The 26415-nt window shown below is 54.8% G+C and overlaps 12 protein-coding genes; 5 read left to right on the forward strand and 7 right to left on the reverse strand.

Annotated features, from left to right (window-relative positions):
- The first annotated feature begins 125 nt into the window (after positions 1–125).
- On the forward strand, positions 126–1154 carry CHC_T00005803001 (hypothetical protein). The gene is made up of 3 exons (XM_005717401.1): positions 126–434; positions 543–868; positions 986–1154. The coding sequence occupies exons 1-3, from the start codon at positions 126–128 to the stop codon at positions 1152–1154; spliced, it is 804 nt and encodes a 267-aa protein (XP_005717458.1).
- A 431-nt stretch (positions 1155–1585) lies between these two features.
- Positions 1586–2653, forward strand: CHC_T00005804001 (hypothetical protein). Its single transcript, XM_005717402.1, has one exon. The coding sequence runs from the start codon at positions 1586–1588 to the stop codon at positions 2651–2653; it is 1068 nt and encodes a 355-aa protein (XP_005717459.1).
- A 1134-nt stretch (positions 2654–3787) lies between these two features.
- On the reverse strand, positions 3788–7618 carry CHC_T00005805001 (hypothetical protein). Its single transcript, XM_005717403.1, has one exon. The coding sequence runs from the start codon at positions 7616–7618 to the stop codon at positions 3788–3790; it is 3831 nt and encodes a 1276-aa protein (XP_005717460.1).
- A 497-nt stretch (positions 7619–8115) lies between these two features.
- On the reverse strand, positions 8116–9064 carry CHC_T00005806001 (hypothetical protein). XM_005717404.1 is given in 2 exon segments: positions 8116–8392; positions 8393–9064. 1 exon segment carries the CDS (start codon positions 9062–9064, stop codon positions 8393–8395), a length of 672 nt encoding a protein of 223 aa, XP_005717461.1. The 3' UTR covers positions 8116–8392.
- Positions 9065–9552: 488 nt separating this feature from the next.
- On the reverse strand, positions 9553–11760 carry CHC_T00010114001 (Similarity to pre-mRNA-splicing factor ATP-dependent RNA helicase PRP43). The gene has a single exon (XM_005717405.1). It carries the CDS (start codon positions 11758–11760, stop codon positions 9553–9555), a length of 2208 nt encoding a protein of 735 aa, XP_005717462.1.
- Positions 11761–12950: 1190 nt separating this feature from the next.
- CHC_T00010134001 (DNA mismatch repair protein MutL) lies at positions 12951–14975 on the reverse strand. The gene has a single exon (XM_005717406.1). It carries the CDS (start codon positions 14973–14975, stop codon positions 12951–12953), a length of 2025 nt encoding a protein of 674 aa, XP_005717463.1.
- A 1336-nt stretch (positions 14976–16311) lies between these two features.
- On the forward strand, positions 16312–19264 carry CHC_T00005809001 (hypothetical protein). XM_005717407.1 is given in 2 exon segments: positions 16312–17754; positions 17755–19264. The coding sequence occupies 1 exon segment, from the start codon at positions 16312–16314 to the stop codon at positions 17752–17754; it is 1443 nt and encodes a 480-aa protein (XP_005717464.1). The 3' UTR covers positions 17755–19264.
- Positions 19265–19311: 47 nt separating this feature from the next.
- CHC_T00005810001 (hypothetical protein) lies at positions 19312–19753 on the reverse strand. XM_005717408.1 is given in 2 exon segments: positions 19312–19456; positions 19457–19753. 1 exon segment carries the CDS (start codon positions 19751–19753, stop codon positions 19457–19459), a length of 297 nt encoding a protein of 98 aa, XP_005717465.1. The 3' UTR covers positions 19312–19456.
- Positions 19754–20005: 252 nt separating this feature from the next.
- Positions 20006–21021, forward strand: CHC_T00005811001 (hypothetical protein). XM_005717409.1 is given in 2 exon segments: positions 20006–20908; positions 20909–21021. 1 exon segment carries the CDS (start codon positions 20006–20008, stop codon positions 20906–20908), a length of 903 nt encoding a protein of 300 aa, XP_005717466.1. The 3' UTR covers positions 20909–21021.
- Positions 21022–21025: 4 nt separating this feature from the next.
- On the forward strand, positions 21026–21190 carry CHC_T00005812001 (hypothetical protein). The gene has a single exon (XM_005717410.1). It carries the CDS (start codon positions 21026–21028, stop codon positions 21188–21190), a length of 165 nt encoding a protein of 54 aa, XP_005717467.1.
- A 1493-nt stretch (positions 21191–22683) lies between these two features.
- Positions 22684–22860, reverse strand: CHC_T00005813001 (hypothetical protein). The gene has a single exon (XM_005717411.1). The coding sequence runs from the start codon at positions 22858–22860 to the stop codon at positions 22684–22686; it is 177 nt and encodes a 58-aa protein (XP_005717468.1).
- A 1445-nt stretch (positions 22861–24305) lies between these two features.
- Positions 24306–25665, reverse strand: CHC_T00005814001 (hypothetical protein). XM_005717412.1 is given in 2 exon segments: positions 24306–24654; positions 24655–25665. The coding sequence occupies 1 exon segment, from the start codon at positions 25663–25665 to the stop codon at positions 24655–24657; it is 1011 nt and encodes a 336-aa protein (XP_005717469.1). The 3' UTR covers positions 24306–24654.
- Positions 25666–26415: the final 750 nt, after the last annotated feature.

Here is a 26415-nt window from a genome sequence, read left to right on the forward strand (position 1 = left end):
CGCGCCTGGGAGCCGCGCCGCGCGCCGCGAGGGAGCCGCCGCCGCCGCCGCCGCCGCCGCCGGAGACCGACGCGCCGGACATTCCCAACGTCGAGCCCAAGCTGGTCGAGATGATCATGAACGAGATGCTCGACCGCTCGCCGGGCGTCGATTGGGACGATATTGCAGGCCTGCACTTTGCGAAGAGGTGTGTCATGGAGGCCGTGGTTTGGCCCATGCAGAGACCGGATATCTTCACTGGCTTGAGGGGACCGCCGAAGGGTTTGCTGCTGTTCGGCCCGCCCGGCACTGGTAAAACGCTTATTGGAAGGGCCATCGCAAGCAAGTCTGGTGCAAAGTTCTTCAACATTTCCGCCAGTAGCTTGATGAGTAAGTGGGTGGGGGAGGGCGAGAAGATGGTCCGCGCTTTGTTTGCTGTCGCCAGGGAGTTTCAGGTACGTTGATACTGATGAACACCGCTATGATTTGCGAGCGGAGGAAATACTTTTTGTTTTGTTTTGGCGACTAACAGTTTCCCCCCTTTCCTTTGTCATTGCGTGTAGCCGAGTGTCGTCTTCATTGATGAGATTGACAGTCTCTTGACACAGCGGACGGACGGAGAGCAAGAATCTACTCGTCGTGTCAAGACCGAGTTCCTTGTTCAAATGGACGGTGCGGGGACATCTCGCGAAGACCGTGTGCTCGTCGTTGGCGCAACTAATCGCCCGCAAGAGCTAGACGAGGCCGCGCGACGCCGTTTGGTGAAGCGACTTTACATTCCTTTACCCGATACCGAGGCGCGTTCGTCGCTAGTTGGGCGCCTATTGCAAAAGCAAACAAACTCCCTCAACGAAACCGATGTCCGAGGCGTGGCTCAGTTGACGGCTGGGTATTCCGGGTCGGATATCTACGCTGTTTGCGCAGAGGCTGCTCTGGGGCCTGTAAGAGAGCTCGGGGAATCCATTGGGAGTGTCGATGTTGACAAGGTGCGGCCGGTCGCCAAGAGGGACTTTGAGATCGCCGTCAGGATGGTGCGTGCGTCTGTTTCGAATAGGGATCTGGAGGGGTATGCGACGTGGAATGAGTCGTATGGTTCGTTTCCCTCGACTGATCCTTCTGCTGGGAAGACGACGCCGCCGCCAACAACTGCTGGGGCAACAGCCCCTGAGCAGTAGCACTGGTCAGTGCTGTACACTGTCGCCATTTCCTTGTCACGTTCTGGTGCCGTGTCATTCTCTAAAGGCGACTCAAGGTGGGCATTATTTGCAGGTGTTCCGTGGGGGAGTTGCAGGACAGTGGTACGCAGTTAACTTGGACCGATGTCTTCGTGTCTCGCAGGTGCAGGACTTGGCGCTCCCTGGAGAAGTGGGGGCTGATTTGGAAAAATATCTCCATCCGAGGAGGCCCGTTTGGGTTTCGCAAAAGGAGCACCGCAAGATTTTTCCCCGTTTATGACCAATGGCTGATGGTGCGACAGCGATGTGTTTTCCAAATCTCGTCGTGAACTTGGGAGCATTCCTGCTCAGTAACTGATCTCTTACCGCCAGAGAAATTCGAGGACTGGCACTAACCATCGACGGTTCCTCTTACGTGCTCCTGTCCCCAGATGATGCGAGACCACAACAACGCTGCTTCGTTTCATTCCAGCACCCAGGTCTGCGTCTTCCCCATGTCGACACTAGCATTCGCAGGCTCCCTGAGCCATCTTCCGCTCGCTCGACCGTCGCTGTTTTGTCGCACCTCCACAACCCTGCAACGACGGCCTCGCGCTGTGCAGCGTCAATGTCCCCAATCCATCCGAGCACATCTGGTGCGCGCCAATGAACCTCACGACAATAGCATACTCGAATCATTTGCTGAGAAGATCCGCGGAGAGTGGGATGGATATGAGGGAAACTTCGACTCCGGAACAGGTGCACCAGAAGCTGTCCCAGATTACTACATTCCGGACCAGTTCGTTGAATGGGGCATCGTCCCTCTTGGCTTCGAGTCTACTCACTCCGTCATCGTTCGCGGCACCAAGCTTTACAGAAAGTTTTTCCGCGTGCTCCCTTCCGTAAGCCTGTTTGCAGACCACGTGGATTTGGAGGAAGACTTTCAACAGCTTGATATCGCCGCAGAAGCAGGTGCGCATGTTTTTCCGGACGGGTCCTTCGCCACGGGCCCTGAGAAAGTCTGCATCAAGAGGGAATCGTTGCTTGACAAATGGCCGATGGCCGAAATGTGCCTGCACGACCCGCGCGAGGACGTGCGAAATGCTCTGCACGTCAAACTGAAATTCGATTTTGAGAAGCGGGAACTGGTCGACTCGTTGCGGGCTGTGGTGGAAAAGTGGAGCTGTGTGTACTGCGACGGGGCCAACATCGAGGGGAGTTCCGGCTTTGTGAAAGGGTGGGTCTCGGATGATCCGTCGCATCCGAGTGCGCTCGCCGGGAGCTGGAAGGCGGTCAGCGCGGGCGACGAACAGATCGTGGACAGGGCAGCGCCACAGAGTGTCCCGAGCAAGCATCTGTTCCTGCCAAACGGCATCGACGTCGCGGTACTCGAGGGAGATGGCGTGCACGTGCAAGTCGGATGGCTCGTCGACGAGGCGACGCGCGTCGTGATGAGGCGCAGCTTTGGACAAGATGGGAGCGTAGTAAGCTCGCAGCGTATTGTCGAGCATCGAGTTTAATGTTGTGGCTGGAAGGCGTAATCAACTGCAGCGGTCGACGACTGCTGAAGCATAGCAGTCAAGCCCATGGCCAGCCTGGCCCCTTCCCACCAGATGCGCCACTAATAAACCCCCGCCCCCGGTCCCCCAACACCCCACCTCCTCCAACCCCGTCGTCCACATCCCTTAGAGAAAATCTATTCAATCGCCGGGGTTCCACCACTCTCCCCCTGCCTCCCCTGCATGTCCTCATTCGCGGCCGAAATCGTTGTCACCACGAGCCGAGTGCTCTGCCCGAGTATTGCGCTCTCCAACGTCGTCCGGGGCTTATCCCTCTGGCTCAAGCTCTGCTCCAACTGAATCCTCTTGATATCATACCCCATCCTGACGGCATTGACAATATTGCCAACAAACTCATCCATACCATCCTTGCCTTCTGCCTCAACGCTTCTCTTAGCCGGGTATCCCAAAACCCGCAGCGTCTTATACACCAGGCTGAGCCATACCGCGCGCAGCTCGACCTCGTCGCTCTGCAGTGCGCGCAGGGCCTGAGCGGACGCGCCCGACGTGGCGAGCTCCATCTGGAGGGCCTGCAGCGAGTAGCCCTCGCGGTACGCGGCGAGGGCGGTGTCGCAAAACTCACGCAGCGCAGTGGCGTACGGCTTGCGCCCAGGCGAGCACGCGTCGATGAAAGCCGACGCGAGGCGGTGCGCCAGCGAGGGCGACGGCGCGCCCGCGTCGCAAAGCACCCACCGTGCGCGCCGCGCCGACTGCCGCAGTGGGGGCGGCGACCTGCAGACAAGCGCCGACCGCGAGGGGCGCGCTGAAAACGTTAAGGGGGGGATAAAGCCGCGCATTGTGAGGCTACGGCCCGCGGATGCGCGCCGATGATGGTGAGGTGTATGGGCGGAGAGATTGTTGCGGGATGTGCGGAGATGGGCGCAAATGAGATGAAACGAGGGCAAATTTGGCGTTTTGGGAGCCCGTTTTCTTCATCTGATGAGAGTGCAGACTATCCCTGTCGCGCGATGAGACCTGTGAAGCGATTTGGTCGTTCGGATGCAAGACGCGGGAGATAGTTGTTGTTTGCATTGTATGGCAGATGTGTCTGGCAATCGGTGACAGCTTTACAAAACTTTACTTGCATACCATGGTTCACGCGAGCTTCCATGATGGCTTGCGCACCCGCCTGGTGCGCGACCCTGACGACCCGTCAAGTTCAAGCTCTTCCACCCCCATCTCCTCACCATACCCATTCACCTCGCCCAGTACACCTTTCCTTCCCACTCCGCGCCCACCGTCCCCCATCGCCGCACTGTTGGCGGCCTCTTCGTCGATCCCCTCTACCGGCGGTCCTCGCCGCGCCGCGCTCTCCTTGACGTCCGGTTCTCCCCACTCCTCTTCGCGCGACATGGCCCTGCGCACGGCCCCCCCTTCGCGCACGCGCAACCGCACAGGCACCCGTGTCACCGGCTCCGCCTCGCCTTCGGAGTCTGTTAGCGCGACGGGCTCTGCAATGCGCAGCATGAGCTTGACCGACCTCTTGCGCGGTGCGCGCCTTCCGCGCGGCGGCCCGACGTCCTCGTCTAGCGCTGCCCGCCGCGTCCGCGTCCGCGCGCTCCGCCGCGGCGGCGTGTCGCCCGAGGGCGCCCGCACCCGCAGACGCACCGCTTGCTCCGCCCTTTGCGCCCGGACGCGCACGCGGCAGCGGCAGGGGTGTGACGCGCCGGGATAGTCGCCCGGTTGCAGAGGTTGCACGTGCGCGTCCTGCACGGGCACGGAGTCGCTCCGCTGCCGCTTCCTGGCTGGTTCGGTGGCCGCGTCTTCCTTTGTCGACTTGGAGATCGTCGCGGCAGGTATTCTGTCTCCAGTGGGAACCAGTGAGGAAGGGCCCTTCTGCGTTGTCTCGGAGGGGTCTAGCTTGCCATCGGGAGATGCCGTGGCGGTAGGCATGGAGGACTCGTCGTCTTTTTGGGCGACTGTGTCGTTTGTTGCAGCCCCGTTCTCCTGTCCGACCCTCTTCTGCTTTTGCTCCCCAGCCGCGCCCACTGCCAGTTTGCTGCCTTGCGTGACCGGTGTCTGGCCTGTGATGGGCGGCGGCAGCATCTTGCCAACGTCTGGCCACGGCGTCGCGTGCTGCGGCGGGCTTGAATGCGCGATCTGCATGTCGTGGTCGACAGCGCTGTCGCCGGCGTGGGGTGCGGTTTTGGCGGCTGCGTGCAACGGTAGGGCTGGACGGTTGAGTGGCGAGCGGCTGCGGGCGGTCTCGCCAATTTTCGCGACTTTGATGCGACCCCTGGCGCGATTCGAATTTGCAACTGTCGTTTTCGGAATCGCCGCCTTCCCGGTCTCTTCCCGCGCATTTTTGCCCAGCACCTCTCCTGCTCCTACGCGTGTGTCTGCTGCACGCGGAGGCGCGGTTGCATTCTCCTCGGAGAGGTTCGGTTTAGTGTTGGGCGCCGCGTCAAGGCTGCCCCCGCGTCTAGCAGGAGTGCTTGAGATTTCCTGGCGACGTGTGCGAGGTGAACGTCTGGTGGCGACGCCCAGTGCCTGCGCCTCGGCTCGCGCGCGTTTTGTAGATGCCTTTGACATTGTAGCTTTCCCGCTCGCGTTCTGCGCTTGGATAGACTCGTCGTTAAGATGCAAAGCCTCCGTGTCTTCGTCAGCGGCTTCTTTTCCGTTTTGTGCTTCCACTTGCAGATGCTCTTTCGCGCTCACGGATGTCCTTCTGACTTCAGCGGGACCCAGTGCTCCTAAACCGGGGGGTTTGTCATCCTTGGACATGACCTGCTGCTCGACGGCCTTGTCTGTGATGGGCTTGTCTTTGGCGTTCCGGACGGTTCCTTGGATGACTTTTTCTGGCTTGCTTTCCATTTCCGTGTCGTCTCCCCTATCTGTAGCGTGCACGTTCTTTCCCATGTCGTTAGCAGTTCCTATCTCCTCGCCCATCGTGACTCCCTCATTTGAGAGACTATCAGACTGGCCCATATGCGTCTTATTCGCGCTGTCTGAGGATTTAAGATCAGCTTCGTCTGAGCCCTTCTTCGCCCGTCCACGCTTTCTCCTTGGTTCAGTAGCCACTTGAGCAGTTCTGGGGCTGCTGCGTCTGCGTTTTGGAGAGCTCGGTTTTAGAGGAGAAGTCTCGCGTGATGGCCCCGCGACCAATCCTGCCGCGTCTGTCGAGTAACTTGCAGGTGGGGTCGGTATTCGCGTAGTGCTTGTCGGAGAGGTTTTCTCTGGCAGAGTACGCACCACTGGAGATTCTGATTCTGCAGTGCCTAGCGCCCGACTCGCTGATGCTGTGTCGGACATGTTCATGCTCGACATTCCAGCCGATTGCAACAGCACTGTGGGTATCTTTCGCGGTCGTCCCCTTTTCCGTGGTGGTTTGGTGGCGCTACTACTCGTAGGGGTTTGTTGGTATGCGTGCCGGATGCGTGCGTCCCTCTTGTGAGCGTCCAGCGACAACGGCACCCAAGTCACAAGTCCTCCGGATATACCCACAGCCAGAATGTCACTGGGGACGGATAAACTTGTGCGAGTTACTCCGGCCAGCTCCTTGTACTGTGCGCCGAAACGGGAATATGCATCTGCTAATCCTTCTCGACCAACCGTTCGTGATCGTTTCGGCTTGCGGGAAGCTGACGAAGTAGAAGTTTCCTGCAGCAGAGTATCCACCAAGGTGCCACCCAAGCCCCCGTTTTCCGTGTCAAGTAGAGAACCATGGCTCAACTCTTGTCCGCCAGAAGCTAGGCTATTCCGCAGCTGTAATCGTAGGGTCCTTATTTCTTCGCCTCCTTCTTTGATCTCAGTGGTCTGAGTCCATCGTAGTCTCTCTCCTACTTGCGTTTTCCCAATCTCGCATTCGTTGGCAGATGTCCAGATAGGCCGCGGGAACTTGCATTCGTGCAGCATACCGTCAGCTCCCCCTGTATAGAACAATGTCTGAGAACAGGAGTCTGCTTCTTGCCCAGATATTGGAACAGAGCACATGTCCCGAAATGATCCGCTCTGCAGTCGCACTCGCTTGACGGAACGCTGCGGCATCATACCATCCACACCGCTGAGACGCACTACTCGTAGATATCCGTAGTCACCGCCGATGATAGCGACGTTCGGTTCCGGGGCATCCATGCTCATGCTCCCACTGAGCCCTTCCATGTTCTGTTCCAAAGTGGAGACGGGGTCGCGTATATCGCGCAAACGAAGCACGCACGACAGACCCAAGCTGCACAAATGTGTTTCAGACAGCCATCGAAGATCGACCACCACAGACTCATGGCCGGGAATAGACCACCTCGGCCATGTTCGGTCAACGGATGTGGCATCATAGACCTCAATGCTTCCATCTGCACACCCTACAACTAGGAGATTGCCTTCCTTCGACCACTCGACAACTCTCACGGGGCTTCGACTCGCGATACTCTTGTTGACACGTAACAGCGTCGATGTGGGATAGAGTGTCTTGATAGCGTCTTTCTCTGCACCATGTGAAACCTTCGTAAACGAATCGATTTTGCTCACAAGGACCGTCCCATCACCAAGAGCGGCAGCTAACGTGCCCTCCCACCCTGTGCTCCCATCCCTCTGCGACTGCTCTGGCCTCCATTTTAAGTCCCAAACGCACTCACCGTTATGTTCAACGAGGCCAAGACACCTCGTGTCATTTTCAGCAAATCTCCAGAGTTGAATATGCCCAGAGCCTGCATAGCACTTCAGAATTCTGTGAGTTGGCTGGTCGCTGCGGTGCGCGGCAACTGCGCAAATACCTTTCGCCCATGGATGGAAACTCAGGGCGCTTACAGAACCCCCGACGTACGCAATTCTTCCCCTTCCGCTCGGCAGCACACGGCTTTCGAAAAGTGATAAGCGTCCGTGTTTGTGCAATTGTTCATGGCCGGCTTCCGCGACATCAACGCAGTCTGAAAAGGCGCGCAACTCCGGGCAGACGGCTTTCGAATTCTTCTCCATCACCGCCAGATTCATGTAGTTGTTGACGGCCCAGCGCTTACAACCATTTACTCGCTCGGTTGCAACCAGGATGACGGTGGTTTTAAACTTAAGAAGTGAGGACTAACCCAAGGACTCTTTTTGCAAATATCAAAAAAACAGAATGGCGGTGAAAAGGGACTGATGAAAAAGGCAAAAAATCAGTACGACATAAGAGTCACCTAGAAGGAAGAGCGTTTGTCTCCCCCGCCTACACATGATGTAGTCCGAGACGTTTACCCACTGCGAACCCCTTTTACAATCCAGTTTTAGGGAAGAAACCAAACAGAGCGCCACGATGAGGGTCCCCCGAGGCATCAGCACGGACTTGATTCAGTACTTTCATGGATGGATTGGTCGGATCCCTGTAGCTGGAAGATCGCAAGGTCCCGCACGCCTTCAACACAGACCTGGTTTCGTACCACTGTAGAAGAGATTCGCAAATCCCTGCGATCGAAGGGAAGACACAAAAGTGCATTGGGCATGTTACAGGATGCAATGAATAACTCAGGCGTTGCTCGTTTACTCTTCCACTATCAAAATACGGTACAAGACATACGCATATAGTTCCTCCTGACTTAAAACGTCTACAACAGTAGCCATTCGATAAAAACGCAACACGTTCGAGCACTAGCTCAGAACCCGGAAGCGTTGGTTACAAAACAAGCAAGTAGGGCGGTCGGATGGAACTCATCTTCCCCCTGTCTGTACACGCCTCGACTCTGAGAAAAACTCAAAATGTTATGGTTGCCTTCCGCACTGGAAAGCCCTTCATTTGTAGCTTCTACGTTTGATGAGCGGTTTGATATCGCCCTCCATGAAGCTGATGTCAGGCTCACATGACCCGTCAATGTAGTAGCTAGCAGTTTCTGTTTCCTTGCGCTTGCATGTCTGAAGTGAACAGTATGAGATGTACGGGATCGGCCCAGCTTGTGTGATTCCGCGAACGGTAAATTCACATGATATGCCGTGGCCCACAAGCAAAATTGCTCCAGAAAATTTCTCTGAAAGAAGGCGTGCCGTCCTTCCTGCTCGTTCGATGAGAATATCCCTCGTTTCCGGATAGTTAGGTTCAACAAGGGAAGTATAAGAAATATCCACTAGTGGGAAGCTCTTCTTCAGTTGTCCAAGTGGTTGCAGTCTTGGCATAGCCTCAAACCATTCCGGATTCAGAAACTCACAGATGCCAGCCTCAACCTTTATTGGGAGTCCAGTCAGTTTTGCCACTTCATTAGCGGTCTGCACGGTGCGATAGAAAGGGCTTGCAAATATATGTGTGAGCCCAGTCCCAGCTAGCTTTTCCCCCAGAGCCCTTGCTTGACGGATACCAGTTTCTGTGAGAAAGGCGTCGTATGGATTCTCAGCAGTATCACGCCAACTGCGATCGACATGATCTATTCGTTCCCCATGACGAGCCACAAAAACCGTTGATGCTAATGTCATGTTTTCCACAGCCAGTGTCGAGAGGTTCCTTACCGATAATAAGAGTCGAATTTTCACGAGACGGCCTGCCTACATCTGCACGAAGGATCCGCACTGAACACTAGTGATATAAGTTTGGGAGGGAATTTCCTGGATTTTGAGAGTCTTTTGTGGGGCCGCAAACGACATATTGCTGAGTCATGCGAGGTTCGCAGGTTTTGGATCAAATCCTGCCGGTCTTGGTCCCTCGTGTGAAAATTGTCAAAATCATTTCGACCGTCCTCAACTCGGTGACTCGTCCAGCTCATCCTCGCATCGCTTCCAGCAACAACGCTCGGCAGTGCTCCACTATTCATATTTCTTAAAATTTCGCCGCACTTGTTGGCCACAACTGTCCAGGACTTGCGCGTTTGGAATGAAATGCATTGTCTGCAGCCATGACGTGGCCATTATGTTTACAAGCAACACGGAAGTCTGTGAATTGTCGCCGTTCCAGAGTGTTAAATCACCTATCTGAAGTAGCTGCAGTGTTGTGATAGCCAAGCGGATTCAAAGCTGACGACTGTGCGGAGGTACCGTTTCGTGGTAACCACGTACTCGTCGTAGATCACAAACGGTGGATTTCTCCGTGATCTGAGGGCTCTGAGGGATGAACTGGGGTGGATATCCAGTCGCCTCACAGCCAACTCATCTGAGTCACTAGCTGCACTGCCGAGTCCCATTGGTATGTAAGTTCCGCTCTCACGACTTTTTTTTGCAGTTTGCCGAAAAAATCCTGCAACCAGACACCGCCTCACGAGCTCCTCTATGCCAGCATGTTCAATGTCCGCTGCAAGGGAGGCAGAAAGGGGATTAGATAGGCCCCATGAGACCATGGCGCCCAGATCTAGGATGTGACTGAGTTGGACTCGAATGCTCTCGGCTGATACCAGCGTGCGATAATTCAGAAAATGGTCTCGACAAAACTCTTTTCGTCTAGCAGCTCCATCCAGAGGTAAAAAAGCATTCAAAACATTCAATAACGTCAGATGGTCTCCGTAGATGCTCAAGAAACGCCTATGTGCCGCTTTAGCTTTGTCGCGTTTTGCAGTTGGAGACATCAATATGGCCCCTTCCACGCTCAAAACAGCAGCTACACCGATCATGGACTCGACGCACCCAACTCGAAGAGATTCAAGAAGACAGCGCGCCAACATCGGTGGGACTGGTAAGCGTGACATCAATACCCCAGCATTTGTCAGCTTCAGAGACTTGTCTACTGCGCCGAGAAGAATGAGATTTTCCACAGCACTGATCATAAATGGCTGCGGAATCCTATCAAGTAAAGGAAAACGTGTGACCTCGGCACCCGGTTTCAGTTTCTTGATTTTCTCTGTCTGTGTAGCCGATCGGCTTTTCGCAAATGCCTTGCAAAGAGAGACAATCTGGAGCACCGAAGCCGAGGCGTCAGTTCGGAGTACTTCTGGCTGAGGATAGTCCTCCATTCCGTTATATTCCTTTTCAACGTAGAGACGAAAAAGGAACCCAGGTGCTGTCCGCCCCGCCCGACCTTTGCGCTGGTCAGCCTGGGCTTTCGAGACTGGTTGTACTGCGAGTACGTCTGCAAACAAGCCCTCATCTTGCATCATTTTCCTGACTTTGACAACGCCGCTGTCAACGACGTACACAATGTTAGGAATGGTAATACTTGTTTCAGCAATGTTCGTTGCAAATATCACTTTGCGTACACCCGGTCGCAGCTCCTCCGGTAGTGGCTCAATGGCCTGCAATTGGTCGTCCGAAGATAATGATGCGAAGAGAGAACAAACTCTCAACTCTCTGTTTGGCTCCTTGCTGGATTTACCCGACTTGTGTCTCTTTAGGCGTTCCTTCGTAATTGCTATAGCCGACAGAATCTCTTCCTGTCCGGGTAAAAACACCAAGATATCTCCATTCATGGGCTGACCACTATGAATTTGTATAACCGTATCGACAGAGCCGTCAATGTAGTCCGGAACCGGGCTGCACGAGTACATGACTTGAACGTCATGCGTCCGCCCAGCAATTTTCAGGACCGAGACTCTCAGCGACGATTTGTTTCGAAAGAATTCTGCAATCTTGTCCGCGTTTGTAGTCGCCGACATGATCACAACCTTGAAAGCAAGCTTACTCCGAATCATTCTTGCAAACATCTCATTTTTCGCCGCAAAGCCGGTCTGCGGCTTCGCATTCTTCGCAGATTCAGCTAGCAACGTCTCTTTGATCACACCCAATAGAATGTCGGTGTTCATGGCCCGCTCGTGCACCTCATCGATAATAACATGCGAGTAGCGCTTCTTGAGTCCGATCGAGCCCTCCGCGAGCGCCTCCCTGAGCAACACGCCATCGGTGACGTACCGTATGTTCGTTAACCCACGCCGTGATTTGTCCGCAAAGCGAACTGCATAGCCAACCTGCATGCCAAGCTCAACATTTCGCTCCTCGGCCACTCGGGTCGCGACCGTAATTGCAGCAACTCGGCGTGGCTGCGTCACGACAACAGAGGCGGACGAATCTGACTCAACTATTATTTGCGGAATCTGCGTCGTCTTTCCTGAACCGGTCTCGCCGATGACAATGAGGACATCATTCCCGGCCAACTCCGACAAAATTCGGTTCGTTTTTTGACGGACGGGGAGACTCTTCACTTCTTCACTTGGGCGGAACAAAAACTGGTCGGCGCTCCTCTTCCGCTTCATTGGAGACAATAAATCTGCGAACAAACCTTCTCGAGGTAACAGCTGAATGGGTCAGAGCCTGAAGGAGCAAATTTGGTCCTGCACTTTAGGAGGCTGCACGGCCTCCCCCATTTCACACAACTGCGCGAGTTTGAAATAAATCGACGCGCGCTGGGGAAATTGATAAGCCCGAAAAAAGAAAAAATTGATACTGCAGCTCCTTCGGAGAACCTCTGCTAGAAGTTCTTATTGCCAACTATGAACCATCAGCACAGGCACTTTAAGCAATCTTTCGGCGGCGCACCGCCTCGTATCAATGGCCTTCTCCAGCTCATCGAAATCACTGCCATAATTAGTCCTCTGACCAACAGCCCCAAGTTGAACGAAGAACAAACGGCGGTTGGAAAACTCTCCTGGCACGCACGGAGCAAGAACTAGCATTGCTGTTTGGGAATAGAATACGGTGCGAACTTGCTCTACATCTTTAAAAAGTGGGCGCAATGAAGTACGTGTGGCAGGATTTGACTCCTTTCGTTTCAAACACCGATTTTCAACGCTTTGGCAACGTGCCACCAGAGCCTCAGCAGTCTCACTCTTCTCACTTATATCTCCAGAGTTTGGGATATGAGAAGGCTTTGGACTCCTCCAGCGAAAGTAGAACTCGGTATTGTATGCGTGCCTGTTACACTGGAGAGTGAGGAACCTCCTAAGTGCATGGACCAGGATTAAATGGAAAGCTCGTGCAAACTGCAAGGCCTTAAGTAAATTTGAATTGCTTTCCCTCTAGTTCACGTTGTTAAAGTCGTGAGAGATGATAACAACACCTGCCGTTATTCTATGGCAATAAGCAACTATTTGCTTCCAAAAATAAAAAAACGGGAGTCGCAAGGGACCGTATAAACGACTGTGACATCTACTCTTTCATCGTTAAAACTGGACCGACAACAGTTCAAGGACAGTGTCGAAAGCTTTTATTGCCTGGTCTATTCTTCACTACATAATCCTGTCTTTCGATATGTCAGAAGGCAGTAATCAATTTCGCTGTGTTTCGCTAGGTATCGTCGAGACTGGCTTTGCAGCAATAGCGTGAAGATGCGTACAACCGAGCAGAAGATAGTCTCATAAACAGAGCAAAGTAGCGAGACCGATTTTCATACTGGTCTGCGTTAGAGTTCGAATGTGTTTGCACCATGCTTTGAATACTGAACATTCTACACGACATCAAAGACGGCAAGAGGAACTATTGACGGCCGCCCATGTGCACACAAAAAGGGTGAATCACATTCAGAAAGCGACAAAACGAGAGACCTGCATTGCTCTAAGGTCAGCGCATCCCCAAAGCGGACTGCGGAATGGCAAGCCGCACTAGCTACCGCGTTAAGAAAAGGTCGCGGGGTCGTGTTCTCGACTACCCCCATTGCAAGACTGTCTAAATAGATAAGCAGTTGCTCCTCGTTGTCGAGAAAAGTATTCACTCTTTCGATTAAGGGAGCGCCTAAGATCTCGGCAGACCCACAGCCCGCGATTCGCACTTGCCATCCCCAGGACAGAAGCACTGTCGAATGACGCAAGCAAGTCGCCCGTTGCTTGTGCGAAAGCGGTACGCGCTTCGGGGGGCGCAGAATGACAGATCTTATTTTGCGTGGTGATACGTCCTTCAGCAGCGTCTCATATAAATATCTTTCCGAGGCTGCATGCTGATCGACTGCATACATGACAGATTTGTGGTCAACAACTACGATGAATTTGCGATCAACTTGACCAACAATCCGTAGTTTCGGAATACTATTTCGCTGAACAAGAACTCCGCGTTTCATAAACATGAAATGAGTATTGCTCTTAAACTCACATCCTGAAGACGCTATCCTTGATGCGGAAGCCTTATTTCGGTAAACTGGATTGGACCACCCGTGCACAACCTTTTTGCACGCGACCTCAACCTCCTGTGCTGATGAGGGACGGCCAATGCACAACCTCGAGCTTTGTTGTCGTTGTCGCTTGGCGTGGTGGGAAGCCGCGAGAATGCCGGACGCCGCCGACAACGGTCGACGCAGTACTACCTGATTCTCTGCTGACGCCCAAGCTGACGACGGTCTCTTTCTCGGCCGCTTGCAAACAAGGGCATCAGCAAAGCGGCTCTCTATTCTGGAAGATTTGCGCTTCCTTCCCGACGCTAGCCTAGAAATCTGTTCCGGATCAACGTAGGAGTGTCTAGCCATTAGCTGAGGTAGGTCTACAGTTTGCAACGCGCCTCTGACCGCCATGGCGACCTCGTTCTCAGCCTCTGGCGAAGGTGGCGCATTGTTCGAATAGATTGGATGCGCCGCGTCGCAGCCCGAGCCTTTGCTCGCGCTCTTGCAATTCACAACATAGGCAGCGTATCTGAGATTCGCTGCACCCGTATCAGCCCTTCTCAGAGCCACAAAACCTTTCCAGATACGTTGAATGAGGCGATGAATCCACCCCTTTCCATTCATAGGAACTCCATCCACGCTAACTAGACAAATATCCGAGCTACCGTACCCCCGCTTTCCAACGAACCCATCGAACCACAGCTTCTCCCTGCCCTGAATGCGGTTCCATTCCATGTTCCCTTCCACGCCGAACGCTGCCTGTATCAGCTCCTCCGAGAGCTCTTTCCCTCCTCCCCCCTCGTACAACACCAAACTGTTGCCCCCTTGCAGAGTCACCGCCACACGCGGATTCGCTAGCGACAACGCGACAACTCTCTCCCTCGTGGCCTCCGACGCTAAGTTCGGGTGTCTTCCAGTCTCCGCCCTGCGCCTCACAGGCACGTTATAAAACAGCTCCCACACATCCACAAGCACCCCGTCCTTCTCCAAATCCGGATGCGCCGGGACCTCTCCCTCACGTGAGTTCCCCTCGTCAAGAATCTTCCCTCCCCTAAGCAGCTTGACGGCTCGGAATCCCCCCGTGTAGTTGTGCAACTCGAGTGAGGCAACGGCGGTCAGCGAAGCCAGCGACTGGCCGCGGCCGCGTCGCAGAGACGTGCAGCCGGGCTGCAGCGCGAGCGGCCAGTCTTGGGGAGAGAATCCGCGGCCGTCATCCAGCACCTTGAAGCGCAGGGCCTCAGGTGAGATGGTTATGCAGACGGTGCGGGCGCCGTGCTGAAGAGAATTTTGCGCGACGGATGTGACGGCCGATTCGAAGGAGGGCACGATTTGAGACGAGTGAAGGAGCGTGGAGGTGGGGGTAGGGAGACGTCGGATTGACATCGCGGGGCGAGGGGATGCACCGCACTTCAATTAGAGGTGCCCCGGGCGTCCCGTACAAGACGGAGCCATAGTTGAGAGGGATGAAGCGGCAGATGTTGCCATCGGAGACCGGAGAAAGAGGGCAGACCCTCTTGCGATGTTGGCCTTCGCTCGGTACACGTGTCATTTTTGGGCACCAAGATGAAGCATACGGGTCCGCTACACTGTAGCTAATGTTTACCTTCACACGAGACGAGGAGACCTCCCCCTTCGCGCGTGCAAGGCCGTTCGCACCACCAAACACCCCCACATGTAACGCCCATACCCCCCCCTCCCCCTTGCAGTGCCTGCAAGCTTCCAACAGCATCCACTCATGCCAGTCTACCGCCACACCCCCCCGCCTCCCGTCATCGAGGCCTGGCCGGATCACCTCTCGCGCCGTCTCTATCCTTCCTCCAATCGAGCGGAAACGCTCTCCATTGCCGACGACGGGCGCATTGCCATCGGCCTTTCATGCACCGTCACCGTGCTCACACCCAGTCTCATTTCGCGCCTTGTCCCATTGCAGATGGAGACCCGCGTCGAACATATGCCACTCGAGTACGCGCTTCTCGACACCGACGCCCGCGTGGCCCAAGGAATCCGAGCCCCAGCCGTGGGACACCAGGTTGCCTTCGAGCCAGAGTACACAAAGCCGGGGGGTGTCCGAAGGGACACCACGCTGTACAACGGCGAAATATCATTTTTGGCTTGGGCCACCTCGGCCGCTGGCGCCGTTTTGTTCGTCGTCAATGGAGAAGGCAACTGCTTTGCGACAGTGCCCAGATACGCAGGGGAAGGGACGTGGGGAGGAGTGTTCGCGACCTGGCAGTATAGGAGGGTGTTCCCGGATGCAGTTGGGAACACCCGCCCTGCGCCAAAAGGTAAGACCCAGCGGAAGGAAGCTGAAGAAAGAAAAGATGATAGCAATGCTGTCGAAGGCGATTGGGGGCTGGTGCAGGAGGAGAGTGGGCTTAGCGGGCTGTGCAGGCCTCCTACGAGTGGTAGAACAGTTTCTAAGGAGAAGAAAGGGCACATACCACAGAATCAGGTGCGCTGCGTGTCCCTCACTCGAGTGTTCCGGGGCCCTGAAGGTCGCCCATCTGAGCAAGCGGGGACCTCAGAATTTGTGATTCTAGGACGCAAAGATGGCACGTTTGTATTTTCTTTCGGAGGCTGGGAGAGAGCTGACGGCGAGCAGGGGCCGGTGCTGAGCCTGCATAGCGGTTGGAGCGCTAGCTTAGCCTGTCTAGAGGATGTGGAATACGGAGGCAAGTCTATGACACTTGTTGCTGTCGGTGGTGCGTTTGGAGAGCTCATGGTGTACGGGCTCTGGTTCGAGGAGTTTTCGGGCGGTCTTTCCATATTGACGAGCAAAGCCCTGTGGAAGAGTGAACCTTCGCTGCTGTTTGGAACAGTCTCGTCACTGTCGTGGAGCCCCTGCCTGTCATATGGTCAGCTGCGCTTGGCGGTTGCTTCTGGGAACGCTGTAACGGTGTTGGATTGGACTAATGTCCTGCCTGAGACGACTGGTTTTAACCCGTGGGCCATCCCAGATGTTCACCAGATCGCCGATGCCCATGATGGTCTTGTCTCGTCCGTAGCGGTTGTGGTCGATAATTCGTTTCTGTCATCGTCTCTAGATGGAAAGATTTGCAGGTGGGTCGTCGAGCAGTGGGACCAAGGCGAAGCGAAAGAACCTCTTCATGTGGTGCATTGCGGTATCTTGCATTCCGGTCCACCCTCGGAGCCCATCATGGCTATGCAGAGGACTCCGCTGGGTTTCGGAGTTGCTGCCATGACGACGGTGACTCGGTTTGGAATCGAGGTGAACGACCACAACGAAGATGCCAAGCGTAAGTACTGCGCAGGGGCACGGAGATCTTTGTTGAGTATGTACATAAAACCCGCCTTGGAAGGGACGTCGGAAGCCGCGCAGCAGATTCTGGGCAGCGTGGAAGCGCGCGCGACTACTCGGAGGTTTGTCGGTGAGGCTATTGTCATGTGGGAGGTTGAGTTATTCTTGCAGCAATTGCAGGGTGCCCATGCAAGTATCGTGCTCGCAGCCCTGCGTCAGAGGTTTCGCAATATGCTAGGGCACCTCAGAGGCAGATCGATACCGAACCTGTCTCAGGAAAGATTCTATCACTACGTGAGAGTAATAGCATGCCTTTCACGGGTCATTATTCGTGTGAGCGGAGCTGGTGAGGACGACGGCGGATTGATGACTCTGCAACATGGAGAGATTTCAAAGAATGTGCGATGTATTCACTATGACTCATGCATGGCTTCCTTTTTACAAAGCAAGACGCCTGTGAACGCTCTCAGTCTCGATGAGATTCGGGCCCTCGAGAGCATGTGCCACTATGTTGCGAAATGCGATCACGAATTGTTCTGGGACGCAGCTGCAACCTTGGAACGAATTCGCCTTGTGAGAGCGGCCCTTTTTCCGCGCAAGGCATCGATGCCTTTACCGTGCATTGTTTGTGGACCGGACTCGGACGTAGCTCTTAAATCAGATGCACAGAACCCGAATGTATTTCGGTGCTCTATGAACGATTGCTTCGAGCGATGCGTGCTGACCGCATTGCCTTGCACTGATGTCGTCCCCCGGGTTTGCTACGCTTGTGACAGTAAGGCGCTGGTGAAGGATTTTGATCCTTTTGAAGAGAGAGGAAAGGAGTTCCAATGGATTTCGAACGTGGGCAGGTGCCCGATTTGTTTGTGTGTGTTGGTCCCAAGCAGTGTTGAGGCTCACTGATGTGAATTGGGTTAGAGCGCACTGCAAACGCATTAAAAATAGTCATCTCCGTGATTTGGATGGAGCCAAATTGCAGGCCACAACAGATGCAGCTGTAACCCACTTGGGTGTATAAGGTGCAGTTTCAGACTGTTTCCGAAGCGGTGAAAAAGAATACAAGGGCTGGTCTCGAAAAATGTTTGGAAATGGATGAATCCAAAACACAAGATTCGCGCTCGGGAAGAAGGAAGGACAGGAAAATAGGGCACGTCTGTACGATTTACAATCTGTGCGTTCTACTCGCTTGGTTTTGCTCTGCCTAAAAAGTCTTCAATTTCTTCCAGCAATTCCTCTCTGCTATCCTTAAAGAGCACGTATCTCCACACAAACCAGGAAGTATAACCGAGGCCGACCAACTCCAAGGCACCTGGCACGATGGGAAGAGAATCGACTGCAGATACAATGGCGCGCAAGATGGTGATCGTGACAAGCCCTCCAAGGGCGTAGCCGGCGATTTTACCGTAGAAGAACGGGCGGGTTCCGACGTCCGAGACCACACCCATGGCCTTCTCTTTCAAAGCTTCTGTATCGAGCTCGTAGCCTGAATCCAGGTCATAGTCACTCGCTGAGGAAGAGTTCGCCGATGACACAGGCTTTTCGGAAGAGGGGGGTGGCGTGGTGGACATTCGCATGGCGCGGTGGGAGAGCGCGCATGTTTTTTGCGACCGCGTGCGAGTCACAGACAACAAAGGGGACGAGACAAAAGCCATGTTTTTGTGAAGGGTTAGGGATGTAGCAGAGTCGGGGAGAAAGGAGAGGGTAAATGGAAAACGAACACAAAGAGGAGAACTGAAGAAAAGGATGCACCAGGTGAAGGCACAGGCGACAGAGAGGGGAAGAACGGAAGTAAGGCAACCCTGAGCGATAGAACGCGCGCTGATTGGTTGTGATTGCCCTGCGAAGGCGAACGAGGTCATCTCAAGTGGGCGAGCGGCTGCCATTGCTTCATTGCATAGTACACGTGGGCGCCATTTTCTATCTATTTTGCTTCAAAATGCTTTTTGCAACTGTGACGCTCTGCAACGGAGTATCTCCCTCGCGCGGGAATTTTCGGGCGACCATCAACGTCGTCTGGGGTCCTGGAGAGTGGTCACTGAACAGCACTTTCCGTGTGCAGATGGGCACGCCCTGGTTGGTATAGGTGCCCGGGCTCCCCTCACACTAGAGTTGTGTCACGCTTGTTATGACTTGCCCCGCCGCTCGACTTTTCTCCACGCAGGTCTGCTGCAGACTAGGGTTGGATACGCAGTAGATTCAATGTCACTACCCCTTTTCACTTCTTTCACACTGGGACCGCGCACTTGACAGAGATCGCGACAGGATGCATAGATCTCGCTCATGCAGGTCCTCACCTTCCTAATTGACGTATCCAGAGGACGCTCGCGTACTCGCTCTAGTCTTGTTTTTAACAAAACTCTGCAGAATGCAATCGGGTCGAGCGACTCAGTTAAATTCTGCGTCCCCCATCGCATCCACGCATTGCGGCTAATGTTATCGCCTCTAGCAAGCAAACGGCGCTTTCGTCCAACAAAATCGATCCATCATCCGATCGTTTACCATAATGTCTCCTACGCTTCCTTTCCCCATCCCTAAACTCATCTCTGCACGGCCTCCTCTCCCACGATCATCAACCCGCGCGATAGCCAACACCACCTCCTCCCACTCACTTTGCCGGCGCTTCGGCCGCTTCTTTCGCCGGGGCCTCGGGCTCGTCGGCCTTCTTCCCCGTGGGGCGAAGCTTCCACACGGCCAGACCAACGTAAAATCCGAATAGGGACCCCGCGACAATATGGCGGTTGGCGTCTACCCATTCGGCAAACGTCTTATCGCCCGCCCGGTACTCGGCCCATGAAACCTGCGGTTCCTGCGTCGCTAGTCCGCGGCGGGGCGCCGCCTGCATTGGGCGCGGCGCGCCGAGCGTGCGACGCATCGTGAGACGCGAAACTTGCGCGAGTGTCATCGTTGCTGCGTCGAGGGTGGGGCGGGATCGGGTGCAGATGACGGGAGCGCGGAGATGGTCGGGGACGATGCTGAGAGCGCCTTTCCCAGGAGATGGGATGCCGGTATGATGGGTGGGAGCATTGTGCGCCGATTCGTGGACACGTGGCGTATATATTGGCAAGGAATACCGCTAGATTTTGGCGAATAATTGGATTAGTGATCTCATCGTGGCCACAATGCGACTCGGAGAACGGTGTACACGTGTGAAGCTATGCTTGGCGAGCTGGAAGGCACAGTAGTCTTCCGGGAATTGCTCGCCTTGTTCCCCACTTCTTGGCTGGAACGCATCTCATCGCATCCAAGTAGCGAGGCCGCTGAGAAGACTGTCACCATGTCGGGATTCAAGTTGACGAGCGGCTCCGGGCGCTTCGAGCGCGATGCCAACGTGCAGTCCTCAGCCTCGGGCGAGCCGATCCGGCACACGCAGCGCCCGATGGTCACGGGGTCGTCCGTGATCGCGATGCGGTGCGTCGACGGTGTCGTGATCGGAGCTGACACGCTGGCGTCGTACGGCTCGATGGCTCGCTTCCGAAAAATTTCACGTCTGCACAAAGCGACGGACATGTGCGTCGTGGGCGCGGGCGGGGACCTCTCGGACTTCCAGCAGCTCACTACCATGGTGGACAAGGAGACGAACCGGGACTACTGTTTCAACGATGGGCACGGACTCTCGCCGAAGGCCATCCATCAATACGTGGCTCGCGTGATGTACAACCGGAGGAACAAGATGGATCCGTTGTGGAATTACGTGGTGATTGCAGGGATGCAGAACGGCGACGACGGCGAGGAGGCCAAGCCGGTGCTAGGGCTGGTGGACTTGGTGGGCACGCACTTTGAGAGCGAAGTGATCGCAACTGGGTTTGGCGAGTATCTTGGGTTACCGCTGCTGCGCAAGGCGTACAGGGAGGATATCACCGTGGCCGAGGGGAAGAAAGTGGTGGAGCAGATCATGAAGGTTTTGTTCTATCGCGACGCGCGCACGATCGATCGGGTGCAGATTGCGACCGTCACCAAGGACGGAGTGGACATGGGAGAACCGTTCAAGCTCGAGACCGAGTGGAGCTATAAGGCGTTTGTGGATGGCGCGAGAGCGGGCGATATGTCGACGTGGTAGGAGAAGTGGGCGATTTGTATGATACTTACGGGATTGCTACGGATGTTTCGCATCAGGCGGTGTTTGTAAAGCTTGTTGCGTTGTAAATGGAAAGAGCATTTTTGCGCAGGCTGTTTGATGGGCCTCGGACAATCGAAGCCTTTGGGTTGTGCGTGCGGCAGTTCACTTTTCTCCGGGGATGCAGGTGTCCCAAGAACTCGTAAAGCCCTCCCCAATGGAGCTCGATTCATTTCTACATTTAAGATTGGGCATAGCAAACCCCTGAGCAAAAGCTGTACGTGACGAAACGCACCTTTCTCGCCATGAGGTGACCCCTTATCAGAGGAAAAAGGTCGTACACGTGGGCATATCATAAAATAATACCCTGTATGATGTTTTGAGTTTTGACGCGACAGAGGCGCGTTCCGTTACGAAGAAACGTGGGTGTGGGAATGATGAAGAAAAGATCTCTCTTTTTACATCTTTTCGAAAACTTCGACACGTACTGCCCTGTATTTGGACAAATGCCCCTTTTGAAACCGGCAGGCCCCGAGAAAGCCGTTCACTCTCCGGCCCCCCTCACGGCCAGCAGCGGAGCTGCCGGTCCGCCCTCTTCAGCGCATTACGCCTTCCGCCAACCCTTTGTGTACCCCCCCATCACCCAACGGGCGCCCTCTTCGGTGCAAGCCCCGCACCCCTCTTCATGCACCATCGCCCTATAACCATCCCGAACCCCTCCCCACCCTCCCCATTCCACGACACCCTTTGTCGTTTCCCTCACTTCCCCGATCATGTCCTCGTCCTCACAGCACTCCATCACTCCATCAGCCACGCCGCCCTCCTCCCCAGAGATCGACTTCTGCCCGCCACCAATCCTGGTCCGCTCGGCCGAGGTGCGCGCCGCCTTCCTCTCGCTGCACTCGGACTACCGCCCCTCCGACTCCGACAATGACGGCACGCATCCCATCCCCGCGGTCCCCCCCATCCAGCTCCCGCACTCCGTCCGCCCCGCCGTCCCAACAGACGAGGAGTGCGGCCTCCGCCCGCAGCTCGACCTCGCCCTCGAGCAAATCGACCGCGCCTCTAGGCCCGTCGTCTCTGCCTTGCGCAACATGGCCCCCGCCACCGTCCTGCAGGGCTACACCCGCCTCTCCGCGGCTACAGCCTTCGCGCACTACCTCAACGTCCTGCGCGCGCAGGGGCGCGCCCGCGCCGTGCTCCTCGTGTCGCGCACCGTCGCCACGGCCAAGCTGTGGCAGAACGCGCTCTTGCCTGTGCTGGACGATACCCTGGACATTACCGTCACGCAGTTCTTCATGGCGAAGGGGCCGCGCAATCACGCCGTGAAACTCGTGGGCGGGCTGAGGTTCCCGGGGCTTGTTATCGCGTCGGAGAAGGCGTTGCGGGCCCCAGATACGAAGCCCGGTATCGCGATGCTCTCCGACGCCATGGCGGACAACCCGCACTCGATCAAGTGGGACCTCGTCGTGTCGGATGCCGTCGGGAAGGATGACCTAAATGATGTCGTGTCGCCGCTGAGAATGTTGGCAAATAGACAGACGGAACACGCGCTACTTGTTCTGTGCGCGGATGACAAGGTGAAGAAGAAGAGTGCCCCGACGAGAATACTCGTGGAGGACTTTTTGAAAATTTATGGCAGTCGCATTCTCGCGAGAGACGGGGAGCGGCAGATGGCTTGGTACACGCCGAAATCATCAAAGAAAGCGAAGCGGCAAGCTACCAACGACGAGAATGTAGTACCTATTGAAGGGAAGAATCCAAAGGACAAGAGAACGTCAGTACCCATACACAGCGACAACGGAATTAACGACGGCGTTGTGGTCAAGGCTTTTCCGGATCCGATAATCCGTTCGACTCCACTTGGCGCTCTTGCCAAAGCAAAAAAGGAAGCCGCGAATGAAAGCCGACCAGGAGAAAAAGGGATTATGTTCAAAGTTAATAATGAAGATCATATTGGTGCGTATGGATTAGAACCGGAGATGGAACGGGAGCTGGAGCATCTGCGCATCGGTGCTGCTGCGACGATGACAAAGAAACCGAGAACTAGCCGCAACAACTTCCCTTCCGTGAAGAACGTCAATGTGGTACCACCAAAACAGGAGCAGACGACACCAAGAGAGTCTGCCCATGCTGTACCACGCACCTCTGAGGGAAGACATGTCTCTGTCCGCAAGCGCAACCGCGGTCATGTATTTATCAGCGACGAGCTCTTAGAATACTGTACAAACGGCTCCCGACCAGCAAGCGCAGAGAGGCGAAAACGTGCTGGCTGTGCAACATCGGCGCCCAGCATTGACATTGATGACACCGTCATAATCGAGAACAGTGACGGGGAGGAGGAGGTCTTTTACGACGCCTTATCATGGGTGGCTACAAAGCCTCAAGAAGTGACCAATGCCAAGGGACGAGGATCAGCTTCACGGAAGCCGCCTGCACGACGTCGCGCGGAGGGGAGGAAGGAAGTCAGTATGAAACCTGCAAAGCCTCTGCCTAGTCCATCTCATGAAAATGATGATTGCCTCCTTACGTCAGGCCTTCTACCGTCCTCATGTGTCGAGGTTCCAGTTCAACGAAAACCGCGACAACGCCTTTCAGAGGGGAGGAAGTTTGGACTGCAGACTCCCACTAAACGAGGAGCTCGTCCTCATGCAGAAAGAAATGATGTCGATCCCCGCGTTTCTACTGACCGGCGGTTTACCTTGGATGCGAAGAGATCGGGCGCTCTTGAACACCAGAGACAGCGCGATTCGAAGAGAAAGAGAAGAAGCAGAGAAGCTGCTAGCTTTGCACGACCCCAGCAGGCCGGAATTCAGAAATCCAGCTCCGCTCAGAAAATATCGAACGAAACCAACCAGGGTCCCAGCTACACAGTGAAACGGCGAGAAGGAAAGAAAGATAGACGCTCTGCGGGAGGAAGCAATGTTGAAGAGTCGAGGCGGGATTCACGTCGCAACGGGCGCAAGGTTTCGCAGCAGTCTTCTGTGGAACGCTCGAACCAACGGGACGGCCGGAGGTGTCGTGCAGTTTTGAACAGATCCCGAGGTGAAGCTTCTGCTCCGCAGCCACCCCCAACTGCTGACAATGATAGGGTTATAGTATTAGACTCAGGAGAATCCGATGATGGAAGCAGAAAACATGGGCAAGACGGAATTTTTGTCATAGGCGATGACGATGACCCTCAAAGACATAGCAGAAGAGGGCCTACCACCAAACGGAATAGACATATGATGAGGCATTCACCAAAAACCTCTGGAGAACCAGCGCAGCCGGCAAAGAGCCCCAGATCAAGGCGAGGGAACACACACAATTCATCGGCCTCTGTTGCGCATACGATTCAGGACGATATTAATTCAATTTCTCCTGAGGACAGGCGCAAATACAATGAACTAATCTCGCGTGCAAGAAAAGAGGAAGGTAAGGGACCAGAAGGCTTTTCAAAGGCACTTCGACTTTACCTTCAGGGCATGGATATTTACGAAGGTGATTGTTTTCTGACAACTCGCATTTTAGCACTCTCATCAGCAAAACGTGCCCGGAAGTCTGACGATTCCTCACCCTGGGACCGACCCGTGACGAGGTCACCCATAGCAAAGAAGGGCAATGGTCTCCGCGCCCAGCAGAAGCGTGGAAAGAGACCGGGGAAAGGGGCAAAAAAAGTAGCCAGACCAGCTGCAGCAGGGCGTAGCTCCAACGTATCACAGAGCGTTATAGTTATAGATGATTGACCCGCTGTCCTTATTCGTTCACTATAACAAACTCCTGCGGACAGACTTGAGGGCAATTTCCGCTGACCACAACACATTTATGTGCGCTTCCTTCTGATCCACTACTTTTGCCAACGCTTTTTCGGACGTCGCACTGGGAATCTTGCCAAGGGCTTCGCAGACGCATTGCGCCACTGTGAAGTCAGCAGCGTCAAGATAGCTGGCAATATCTATCACGCATCTGGGATCCCGCACTTCACCCAATGCTCCAATACATGCGACAACAAGAGCGGGTTCCGTAGATTTTGCCGCTCTCAAAACTGTCAGTAGATCATCAAACACAAGGGAGCCTATCTGCGGATTTCTCTCAACTATAATTCCAATGGCATCAGCTGAAGATGAGCGAGTGCTCCAGTGTGTGTCCGGGTTTCTAAGTAGCGACAAACAAAGCGGGACTGCATTTGAGTCCCCCAAATAGCCCAAAGCCGCTACAGCATTTGCGCGCACTTCATCCATTTCCCTATCCGACTCGACAAGACCGGTGAGCAGTTGAAAACTCCTCGCGTTCGGTTTGTACCCCAGAAACAGTGCCGCGAAGCCGCGGTTCTGCAACTCCTTCTCCCCGCTATCGAAAACCTTTGTCAAAATTGGTGCCGCCCTCTCTGGCGACAGGTTCCTGCATCCCAGCACTGCGCGCAGGCGCACCGTGGCATCACCTTCCACGACGTCTCGAAGCCATTGGTCGACCATTTCTTGAGACACCGGCTGCACAGAGGCGGCAAAAGGGGGTAGGCCGTTTCGGCGCGAAACGTCTTCACTCGAGACGTCGAGTGGCGAGGACGGGGGCTGGCCCGCCATTCTGATAGCCTGATTCGGTGAGGGGCCTGTCCTCGGGCACCGTCTATGCCGTGCGCCTGCCGTCCGGTTCTGGACGCACCTAGGACCAAGGATTCTCGCGAGACCTGGTAGAGTGGCTGGGGAGAGAAAGCATGTCGTCATCATGGTTAGATGCGTTTCTTTATGTCGCCCATCCGGGCTGGGGGATTTTTCCATCTCGACAAGCTACGTTGACTAGGCTAGTTCCGCTCTGGGTGTTGGACTGTGTTGTTCGGACGACTGGAGGTTTTTATCAGTTATTGCCTGTGAAGACAGCAGTACGCTTCAGTAGGCAACGAAAAGTGGAGCTTCCCATATGGGAAGCTCTACTTTCCGTTGTGTACCCTTATCCTTCCCTTATCGTGTTCAAGTCGTGTAGCTGTGGACAGCAACACGATAAGCGACCGCTGACGGAAGCAATTGTGGCTACAAAAGGAAGGGTAGATTTTGGTTGACGAAAAAGAGCCCTCCATGTCACCGAAGATCTAAATCATGGGGGGTCACTGACACGTTGTGCACGTGCCACTACCATGCAGTGTACGATGCAGTCCCTGATGCTGACATCACGCTTTTTGTCATCAGTAATAGCATTGTATTGTAGAGATCACAGCTTTTACCATCGAACCACGGGATACAGTACATTGACTACCTTTTCCTAAACTGACGTCAGATAAATTGCCTCTAGAGCTACGGCAGGCACTACAATATTCCAACCAGCCCCCTTATTTACTGATTCATGATGGATCATTAGGGTAAAATCTGACCTTGGCCGTACTGAAAATCGGGCGGGTACGGTAAGGGTGGGTGCCCAAAGCCAAGGACGGGAGCGCTCTCTGTTTCAATGGATGCAATGAGGAGGTGATCCTCTAGAAATAGTATTGCACAGTACAGCACTGTAAAGTGTGGGTGGGTGGGTGACTTTGAAGT

Source organism: Chondrus crispus, genomic scaffold (assembly GCF_000350225.1).
Source record: "Chondrus crispus Stackhouse genomic scaffold, scaffold_314, whole genome shotgun sequence".
Lineage (NCBI taxonomy): Eukaryota > Rhodophyta > Florideophyceae > Gigartinales > Gigartinaceae > Chondrus > Chondrus crispus.

Bases quoted from the DNA above. Each gene is read 5' to 3' on its own strand.
- CHC_T00005803001 (XM_005717401.1), top strand. From the start codon at position 126: ATGCTCGACCGCTCGCCGGGCGTCGATTGGGACGATATTGCAGGCCTG. The intron at 435-542 runs GTACGTTGATAC...CATTGCGTGTAG, and splicing joins CTGTCGCCAGGGAGTTTCAG to CCGAGTGTCGTCTTCATTGA. The intron at 869-985 runs GTATTCCGGGTC...GGTCGCCAAGAG, and splicing joins GTGGCTCAGTTGACGGCTGG to GGACTTTGAGATCGCCGTCA.
- CHC_T00005804001 (XM_005717402.1), top strand. From the start codon at position 1,586: ATGATGCGAGACCACAACAACGCTGCTTCGTTTCATTCCAGCACCCAG.
- CHC_T00005805001 (XM_005717403.1), bottom strand. From the start codon at position 7,618: ATGAATCTGGCGGTGATGGAGAAGAATTCGAAAGCCGTCTGCCCGGAG.
- CHC_T00005806001 (XM_005717404.1), bottom strand. From the start codon at position 9,064: ATGACATTAGCATCAACGGTTTTTGTGGCTCGTCATGGGGAACGAATA.
- CHC_T00010114001 (XM_005717405.1), bottom strand. From the start codon at position 11,760: ATGAAGCGGAAGAGGAGCGCCGACCAGTTTTTGTTCCGCCCAAGTGAA.
- CHC_T00010134001 (XM_005717406.1), bottom strand. From the start codon at position 14,975: ATGTCAATCCGACGTCTCCCTACCCCCACCTCCACGCTCCTTCACTCG.
- CHC_T00005809001 (XM_005717407.1), top strand. From the start codon at position 16,312: ATGGTGTACGGGCTCTGGTTCGAGGAGTTTTCGGGCGGTCTTTCCATA.
- CHC_T00005810001 (XM_005717408.1), bottom strand. From the start codon at position 19,753: ATGACACTCGCGCAAGTTTCGCGTCTCACGATGCGTCGCACGCTCGGC.
- CHC_T00005811001 (XM_005717409.1), top strand. From the start codon at position 20,006: ATGCTTGGCGAGCTGGAAGGCACAGTAGTCTTCCGGGAATTGCTCGCC.
- CHC_T00005812001 (XM_005717410.1), top strand. From the start codon at position 21,026: ATGGGCCTCGGACAATCGAAGCCTTTGGGTTGTGCGTGCGGCAGTTCA.
- CHC_T00005813001 (XM_005717411.1), bottom strand. From the start codon at position 22,860: ATGATCTTCATTATTAACTTTGAACATAATCCCTTTTTCTCCTGGTCG.
- CHC_T00005814001 (XM_005717412.1), bottom strand. From the start codon at position 25,665: ATGGAAAAATCCCCCAGCCCGGATGGGCGACATAAAGAAACGCATCTA.